The 10,705-nt window shown below is 38.7% G+C and overlaps 1 protein-coding gene across 1 annotated transcript; it reads right to left on the bottom strand.

The window, feature by feature from the left end:
• Window positions 1–16: 16 nt before the first annotated feature.
• LOC105471258 (olfactory receptor family 9 subfamily A member 4) lies at window positions 17–3,487 on the bottom strand. Its single transcript, XM_011723618.3, has one exon. It carries the CDS (start codon window positions 2,184–2,186, stop codon window positions 1,368–1,370), a length of 819 nt encoding a protein of 272 aa, XP_011721920.2. The 5' UTR covers window positions 2,187–3,487; the 3' UTR covers window positions 17–1,367.
• Between the last annotated feature and the right edge of the window lie 7,218 nt (window positions 3,488–10,705).

Consider the following 10,705-nt stretch of genomic DNA (forward strand, 5'->3'; position numbering starts at 1 on the left):
CTAGAAATGCCATTTGACCCAGTGATCCCATTACTGGGTATATACCCAAAGGATTATAAATCATTCTACTATAAAGACACATGCACACGTATGTTTATTGTGGCACTATTCACAATAGCAAAGACTTGGAACCAACCCAAATGTCCATCAGTGATAGACTGGATTAAGAAAATGTAGCACATATACACCATGGAATACTATGCATCCATAAAAAACGATGAGTTCACGTCCTTTGTAGGGACATGGATGAAGCTGGAAACCATCATTCTCAGCAAACTATTGCAAAGACAGAAAACCAAACACCACATGTTCTCACTCATAGGTGGAAATTGAACAATGAGAACATTTGGACACAGGGCAGGGAACATCACACACCAGGGCCTGTCATGGAGTGTGGGGATGGGGGAGGGATAGCATTAGGAGAAATAACTAATATAAATGACGAGTTAATGGGTGCAGCACACCAACATGGCACATGTTGTGCACATGTACCCTAGAACATAAAGTATAAGAAAAAAAGAAAAAAAAAGTAAAATAATATTATCTTTTTGCATACCTGGAAAAAAAAAAAAGGCTCACAAGGCTCTACATGGTCTGCATTCCAGTTACCACTCTGACTGCAATTGCTTTCTCCTTTGCACACTCCATTTCAGTGTCTTTGCTATGCCTTCCCTAGGATCTCCCACTTATTACTCACTATGCCTGGAATGTTCTTTAACAGGTTTCCGAATGTATCACCACCTTACCTCTCTCAATCCTTCCCTGAAAACCTTATTTGAAATTTCAACACTCCTGCAAGAGATATTCCCTTTCATTCCTGTTTCACTTTTCTTCACAATACTTCTTCACCATCTAATATACTATTTTCAATAGCTTTATTGAAATATAATTCACATTCCATAAAATTAACTCATTGAAAATGTACAGCTCAATGGTGTTTGGTATATTCGTAGATATTTACAGCCATCATCTCAAAAAGAAAGCCTGTACCCCTTAGCTATCACTACCCTATGTCTGCATTCCCCTCAGCCCTAAGCAACCACTAGTCAACTTTCTAGACTACATAGATAGTCTATCTCTGACATTTAATTTTTCAAAGTTTAATTGTTAAATCATTATATCTTAAGAAAGGCAGATGATAGATAGCTAGATAGATAGCAAGACATGTCTTAAAAACAATAAACTGAGTTTCAAGTAACAACTAACCATATTAAAAACCATAGCTGTAACTTAAAAGTCTTTTGTTGCACACTAATTATTTGATAATGGTAATAATTATGATGCAGTTCAAAGATGAGCAAGTTCTTTTCAGATTATTCTAGAATCCATACTAAGTGCTTCATCATGTAAAATGTCTCAGAGCAAGGCTAATTCCTGAATAGTTGACAGCAGCATTTCACGCCATCCCGAAGGGCCTCTATGATTTTATCATTCCGGAGGGTGAAGATGAAATGATTGAGGAAAGGAGTCACTACTGAAACCATCAAGGAAACTACCCGATTGTAATCAACTGCCTGCATTTGCTTGGGTTTCAAGTAGAGAAACAAGCAGCTGCTGTAGCCGATCACAACACAGGTGAAGTGGGAGGCACAAGTGGAGAAGGATTTCCTCCGGCCAGAGGCTGACGGGATCTTGAGAATGGTGGAGATGATGTAGAAGTACAAGACAATTGTAGGGATCAAAGAAGCAAAGAGAACAAAAACAGCCATTAAAAAGAGGATAAACTCCATGAAAAGAGTATTATTGCAGGATAGTTTGAACAATTGCCCTCGGTCACAGAAAAAATTGTTCACCACATTTGATTTGTAGTAAGTAAGCTGAAGTGTGACGTAGACTGGCCAGATTTGAAAAAGAAACCCAAACACCCATGACACAAGAACCACAAAGTTGCAGGTGTGTCTGTTCATAATCATGTTGCACCTCAAAGGGTTACACACAGCAATATAACAGTCCACAGCCATTGCTCCAAGTAATGTCCCCATATAAAGGTATGGGAAGAGCTGGACAACACAGGCAGACAAAGATACTGTTTGCGTCCCAGGGAGCAGCAATCCCAGAAGCATCCCGGGGACAATTATGGTTGTGACCAGGATCTCCAGGGCAGACAGGTGGCCGAGGAAGAAATACATGGGGGACTGCAGACGTTTATCCACACAGACAATCACGATGATGACGGTGTTTCCCATTAATGTCACCAAGTAGAAAAAGAAGAATATAGCAAAAAGGATATAATGTAGTTCTTCAGAGCCAGGGAAACAAAGGAGATAAAATTAAGTGGCACTAGAGTAATTCATCAACATTTAGTTCTAAGCCCTTGTTCCTTGTGAAATCTAGAGACCAAAAGAGGGAGAACAACTGCTTCTATTCTAAAAAGATTAAGGGCATTTCAGGTTGAAAAAACATTCCTCTCCTGCTCCTCAACTCCATAACCTGTCTCTACTATTTTCTACACAAGGTTGATGTCAAATACTTCATGAAGAATATATATCTTACAAAGATAAATGTGTATGTTCAAGAAGATGAAATCCAGTCATGAATACCAAATAATAAACATGAAAACCAACCCACCCTAGCATGCACTCTTTCTCAATACACTGGACATCTGCCTCCAACTCCACTCTTACCGGCCACCCTGTCTGCTTCCATGATGTATGACTGTTACAAGGTGAACCACTTCATAATAATTGCAATCACTACCAAGATCAAGAAACAGAAGTTTGATAGCAGTCACATAAATCCATTTGTGTGTTCCATTACAATTGCAATGCTCCTATCATCAGCAGAAACTACAATTCTCAACCTTTAAGAAATTACTGCCTTGCTTTCCTGAATAGTTTAATCATCCTAGTTTGAATCGTTATGCATTATAACTTAGTGTTGTCCATTTTGTAATTCCATATGCTTTAAGTCTATTTTAATTGATAGATTCTCTGTATAGCCCATTCACTTTCTTCCAATCTACTTGTTGAAGAACTCAGGTATTTTGACAGTAGAGTTTTCCATAATGTCGGTTTTGCTAATTTCATCCACATGGTGCAATTGAACGTATTCATCTGTTTCTAGCTTCTCTTACAGGTTTCCTGTTCTAAATCTGGAATCAGTCATTTCTCCAAGAAGCCCTAGATTCTCACACCAAGAAAAATTATTGCAATACAACAATCTGAACCTAGGAATGATGATATTTATTGGAATGGTCAATGTTATTGGAATTTTGAGTGGACAAAGCCAGCAGGTAAATAGGTAAATGGGTGGTAGATAGGTAGATAGATTAACCATGAATCCATCATACATATAATTTAAACAGAAGACTCTAACGACTTTCCCTAAGCTCCTCTATATTACATTTAAAATTAGAATATTCACTAAACATTCATTTGCTTTATCTGACATTACACATGCAACAGTTTTAAAATATGAATACTATATTCCTGAATATATTTACTGAAAACATTTTTTAAATATTTGCATATACTAAAACATGCCAAAATGTAAAGACCATCGATGCTAGGAAGAAACTGCATCAACTGATGAGCAAAATAACCAGCTAACATCATAATGACAGGATCAAGTTCACACATAACAATATTAACCTTAAATGTAAATGGGCTAAATGGTCCAATGAAAAGACACAGACTGGCAAATTGGATAAAGAGTCAAGACCCATCAGTTTGCTGTATTCAGGAGACCCATCTCACGTGCAGAGACACACATAGGCTCAAAATAAAGGGATGGAGGAAGATCTACCAAGCAAATGGAAAACAAAAAAAGGCAGGGGTTGCAATCCTAGTCTCTGATAAAACAGACTTTAAACCAACAAGGATCAAAAAAGACAAAGAAGGCCATTACATAATGGTAAAGGGATCAATTCAACAAGAAGAGCTAACTATCCTAAATATAAATGCACCCAATACAGGAGCACCCAGATTCATAAAGCAAGTCCTTAGAGACTTACAAAGAGACTTAGACTCCCACACAATAATAATGGGAGACTTTAACACCGCACTGTCAACATTAGACAGATCAATGAGACAGAAAGTTAACAGGATATCCAGGAATTGAACTCAACTCTGCACCAAGCAGACCTAATAGACATCTACAGAACTCTCCATCCCAAATCAACAGAATATACATTCTGCTCAGCACCACATCACACTTATTCCAAAATTGACCACATAGTTGGAAGTAAAGCACTCCTCAGCAAATGTAAAAGAACAGAAATTATAACAAACTGTCTCTCAGAACACAGTGCAATCAAACTAGAACTCAGGACGAAGAAACTCAATCAAAACCACTCAACTACATGGAAACTGAACTACCTGCTCCTGAGTGACTACTGGGTACATAATGAAATGAAGGCAGAAATAAAGATGTTCTTTGAAATCAATGAGAACAAAGATACAACATACCAGAATCTCTGAGACACATTTAAAGCACTGTGTAGAGGGAAACTGATACCACTAAATGCCCACAAGAGAAAGCAGGAAAGATCTAAAATTGACACCCTAACATCACAACTTAAAGAACTAGAGAAGCAAGAGCAAACACATTCAAAAGCTAACAGAAGGCAAGAAATAACTAAGATCAGAGCAGGACTGAAAGAGATAGAGATACAAAAAAACCTTCAAAAAGTCAATGAATCCAGGAACTGGTTTTTTGAAAATATCAACAAAATTGATAGACCGCTAGCAAGACTAATAAAGGAGAAAAGAGAGAACAATCAAATAGACACAATAAAAAATGATAAAGGGGATATCACCACCGACCCCACAGAAATCCAAACTACCATCAGAGAATACTATAAACACCTCTATGCAAATAAACTAGAAAACCTAGAAGAAATGGATAAATTCCTGGACACATACACTCTCCCAAGACTAAACCAGGAAGAAGTCGAATCCCTGAATAGACCAATAACAGGCTGTGAAATTGAGGCAATAACTAATAGCCTGCCAACCAAAAAAAGTTCAGGACCAGATGGATTCACAGCCGAATTCTACCAGAGGCACAAGGAGGAGTTGCTACCATTCCTTCTGAAACTATTTCAATCAATAGAAAAGAGGGAATCCTCCCTAACTCATTTTATGAGGCCAACATCATCCTGATACCAAAGCCTGGCAGAGACACAACAAAAAAAGAGAATTTTAGACCAATATCCCTGAAGAACATGGATGCAAAAATCCTCAATAAAATACTGGCAAACCAAATCCAGCAGCACATCAAAAAGCTTATCCACTATGATCAAGTGGGCTTCATTCCTGGGATGAAAGGCTGGTTCAACATACACAAATCAATAGACATAATCTAGCATATAAACGGAACCAAAGACAAAAACCACATGACTATCTCAATAGATGCAGAAAAGGCCTTTGACAAAATTCAACAGCCCTTCATGCTAAAAACTCTCAATAAATTTGGTATTGATGGAATGTATCTCAAAATAATAAGATCTATTTATGATAAACCCACAGCAAATATCATACTGAATGGGCAAAAACTGGAAGAATTACCCTTAAAAACTGGCACAAGACAGGGATGCCCTCTCTCACCACTCCTATTCAACATAGTGTTGGAAGTTCTGGCTAGGGCAATCAGGCAAGAGAAAGAAATAAAGGATATTCAATTAGGAAAAGAAGAAGTCAAATTGTCCCTCTTTGCAGATGACATGATTGTCTACTTAGAAAACCCCATCATCTCAGTCCAAAATCTCCTCAAGCTGATAAGCAACTTCAGCAAAGTCTCAGGATACAAAATCAATGTGCAAAAATCACAAGCCTTCTTATACACCAATAACAGACAAACAGAGAGCCAAATCATGAATAAAGTCCCATTCACAATTACTACAAAGAGAATAAAATACCTAGGAAGACCTCTTCAAGGAGAACTATAAACCACAGCTCAATGAAATAAAAGAGGACACAAACAAATGGAAGAATATTCCATGCTCATGGATAGGAAGAATCAAAATCCTGAAAATGGCCATACTGCCCAAGGTAATTTATAGATTCAATGCCATCCCCATTAAGCTACCAATGACTTTCTTCACAGAATTGGAAAAAACTATTTTAAAGTTCATATGGAACCAAAAAAGAGCCCGCATTGCCAAGACAATCGTAAGTCAAAAGAACAAAGCTGGAGGCATCATGCTACCTGACTTCAAACTATACTACAAAGCTACAGTAACCAAAACAGCATGGTACTGGTACCAAAACAGAGATATAGACCAATGGAACAGAACAGAGCCCTGAGAAAGAATACCACACAACTACAGCCATCTGATCTTTGACAAGCTTGACAAAAACAAGAAATGGGGAATGAATTCCCTATTTAATAAATGGTGCTGGGAAAACTGGCTAGCCATAAGTAGAAAGCTGAAACTGGATCCCTTCCTTACTTCTTATGCAAAAATTAATTCAAGATGCATTAGAGACTTAAATGTTAGACCTAAAACCATAAAAACCCTAGAAGAAAACCTAGGCAATGCCATTCAGGACATAGGCATAGGCGAGGACTTCACGTCTAAAACACCAAACACAATGGCAAAACAATGATCCTGGGAGGCGGAGGTTGCAGTGAGCCAAGATCACGCCACTGCACTCCAGCCTGAGTGACAGATTTGGACCAAAACAATGGCAACAAAAGCCAAAACAATGGCAACAAAAGCCAAAAGCCAAAGAGAAATGAGATCTAATTAAACTAAAGAGCTTCTGCACAGCAAAAGAAACTACCATCAGAGTGAACAGGCAACCTACAGAATGGGAGAAAATTTTTGCAATCTACTCATCTGACAAAGGGCTAATATCCAGAATCTACAAAGAACTCAAACAAATTTACAAGAAAAAAACAAACAACCCCATCAAAAAGTGGGCAAAGGATATGAACAGACACTTCTCAAAAGACGACATTTATGCAGCCAACAGACACATGAAAATTGCTTATCATCGCTAGCCATCAGAGAAATGCAAATCAAAACCACAATGAGATACCATCTCACACCAGTTAGAATGGCAATCATTAAAAAGTCAGGAAACAACAGATGCTGGAGAGGATGTGGAGAAATAGGAACACTTTTACACTGTTAGTGGGACTGTAAACTAGTTTAACCACTGTGGAAGACAGTGTGGCAATTCCTCAAGGATCTAGAACTAGAAATACCGTTTGACCCAGCCATCCCATTACTGGGTATATACCCAAAGGATTATAAATCATGCTGCTATAAAGACACATGCACACGTATGTTTATTGCGGCACTATTCACAATAGCAAAGACTTGGAATCAACCCAAATGTCCATCAGTGACAGACTGGATTAAGAAAATGTGGGATATATACACCACGGAATACTATGCAACCACAAAAAGGGATGAGTTCGTGTCCTTTGTAGGGACATGGATGCAGCTGGAGACCATCGGTCTCAGCAAACTATCACAAGAACAGAAAACCAAACACCGCATGTTCTCACTCATAGGTGGGAATTGAACAATGAGATCACTTGGACACAGGAGGGGGAGCATCACACACTGGGGCCTGTTGTGAGGTGAGGGGAGAGGGGAGGGATAGCATTAGGAGATATACCTAATGTAAATGACGAGTTAGTGGGTGCAGCACACCAACATGACACATGTATACATATGTAACAAACCTGCACGTTGTGCACATGTACCCTAGAATATAAAATATAATAAAATATATATATTTGTATATACTATCCCCATTCTTCTCTTTTTAAAAACATTGTCCTACTGCATCTACATTGTCAAACCATATAGATTTTTTTTTTTAAGACGGAGTCTAACTCTGTCACTCAGGCTGGAGTGCAGTGGCGTGATCTTGGCTCACTGCAACCTCTGCCTCCCAGGATCAAGTGATTCTCATGCCTTGGCCTTCTGAGTAGCTGGGATTACAGGCACATGCCACCACGCCTGGCTAATTTTTAAAAATTTTTAGTAGAGACAGGGTTTCATCATTTTGGCCACACTGGTCTCAAACTCCTGACCTCAAGTGATCTGCCTGCTTCAGCCTCCAAAAGTGCTGGGATTACAGGCATGAGCCACTGCGCTCAGCCCTAGATATTTTAAAAGACAATTTTTTAATCTTTTGAATAAAAAATTAGTTAACAACATATGCACATACAAATCACAAAAGAAATTATTAATTTGACAAAAGGAAAATTAATACTTTTACATGACAAGATTTCATTAAAAACTAAAAAGTCAAAAAACAGATTAAAAAATATATTTTCAACATACATAAGATAATATAAGTAATACCCACAATGGCTAAAGAATATCTCTATATTTTTATAAAAGTAGTGAAGGCCTCAGGATAAGAAAAATGTGAAGCTCCAACTCTTCTCCCTTATTATTCTTCCATTTATCCTACTTAGCTCCAGGGAAACTTTACAAAATATTCAGAGTTAATAAAGACCCTTCTGCCAAAATATCTCCTTTGTTACAATCTATTATGTGGATAAACAAGCAAACTTTCCTTGGCAATTAGAAGCAGAATGAAGTCTTTTATTTTTGAGATAGTATGGCATTATTGTAAAGTAGAAGTGAAAGCAATGTACACAGCTGTACCATAAACAGCTTTCCTTCACAGACCATTCCTATAAATGTCATTCCCAAAAACACATCCCCAAGGTAACCCATTTCCTGGTTTCCCTCTCAGATGTTTCTTTATGCAACTATATGCAAATATGAATATAAATTAAGTTGTACTTTGTTCTTACAAAAAGGAAACAAATAAACATTTTCTCTTCTTCACTTTTCTTACTCAACAGTATATCTTGGAGATATATATATACACACACATACATATATATACACACACACACACACACACACATATATATATATATATATATATATATATTTTTTTTTTTTTCCTGAGACAGAGTCTCACTCTGTCGCCCAGGCTAGTGTGTAATGGCACGATTTTAGCTCACTGCTACCTCTGCCTCCCGGGTTCAAGCGATTCTCCTGCCTCAGCCTCCCAAAGTGATACTGAAGCTGGGATTACAGGTGCACGCCACCACGCCCGGCTAATTTTTGTATTTTTAGTAGACACGGGGTTTCATTATGTTGGTCAGGCTGGTGTCGAACTCCTGACCTTGTGATCTGCCCACTCAGCCTCCCAAAGTGCTGGGATTACAGCCACTGTAATCCCAGTTGCTTTCTATTGATACAGAAAACCCTCATGTTTCCAACCCTCATATAACAGCAACTGAAGGAAAGTCCCATAAAATATATAAGTGGTTATCTTTTGATGTCCATTTGGGTTGCCACCAGACTTGTGTAATCACTTGTGTAATGATGCTGAAAAATGTGTCATGCAATACGGAAATATTAATTGCAAATTGTGAATATGACAGGAACTAGGGAGAGGATGGGACAATACAGGAACTGAGATACAGGAATTAAGGGAGTTCAGTGTAGAGCTAGAAGGCAGCTTGGTAAACTTGGGTTTTGTGAGAAAACAAGGGGGAAAAGAAACAAACAAATGAATCTGGTAGTCACAGAGAGAGATGCAAAAAGGAATTCAGAAAGAAACTGAGCAGGAAGTGGGAGAGCGAAGGGAGCACTGAGGACAAAAGTGCTATTTCAGGATTGAAGAATGTGTAAGACACAAGAAAAGGGGCTCCCTCTGCCCTCTCTCCATTCCACCCTCAGCCCAAAGACACAGAAAGCCCAGCTGTCCCTTATCACATCACCTCCCAGACAGAACACAGCTCCATTTCCTTCCCTCATTTGAAGCTGGCATAATGACGTGGGTGACATTAGATAAAATGCTTCTCTCTAAGATCTTCCATCCACACCTGAGAAGGTCCACCAATTTGAGATGCACCTGTAAGAGCACACATTCAGCCTTAAGATTGCTAGGCAGTTAGGGTAGAGGAGTGAGTTCACTCTTACAAACGCCAATCAAAAAACCCAAAGAAAGGCACTATCGCTATTGGACACTGCAAGCAGGAATCAACAAGGAAAGTTTGAAGCTTGTGCTGGTCCTGAGATTACTCAGAGAAGTACTGGTGAGTTTACACAATAAGACGACACCTTGAAACCATATGGCAATATAGAGGAAGATAATCTCAGCACCTAGGATCAAATATGTATGTCAGATGTAAGAAAATATATCACACTTGGCCAGGCGCAGTGGCTCACGCCTGTAATCCCAGCACTTTGGGAGGCCGAGGCGGATGGATCACAAGGTCAGGAGATCAAGACCATCCTGGCATGGTGAAACCCCATCTCTACTAAAAGATACAAAAAAATTAGCCGTGCCCGGTGGCGGGCGCCTGTAGCTCCAGCTACTTGGGAGGCTGAGGCAGGAGAATAGCGTGAAACCAGGAGGCAGAGGTTGCAGTGAGCTGAGATCGAGCCACTGCACTTCAGCCTGGGTGACAGAGCAAGACTCTGTCTCAAAAAAAAAAAAAAAGAAAAAGAAAATATATCACACTTCTCTTGTTTTTCCCACTATCAGGTCAAAGGGTTCAAAACACTGAACATCTTTCAGATGTTTACACTTCTCACATTTATTTTACAACATGCATTATAAGTATGGAGGGCTAATAAATTTATATATCTATTTAAAAAATAACGAGGTGATCTTCCATGGAAAAAGAATTTAATATAAATTGAAGCCATGTCATAGCTTACATACCCACTGTAGATCATGAGCTGTTTGATTTTGAGAATGATCATTTTGTT

This window comes from Macaca nemestrina, chromosome 4, assembly GCF_043159975.1.
Source record: "Macaca nemestrina isolate mMacNem1 chromosome 4, mMacNem.hap1, whole genome shotgun sequence".
Classification (NCBI taxonomy): Eukaryota; Metazoa; Chordata; class Mammalia; order Primates; family Cercopithecidae; genus Macaca; species Macaca nemestrina.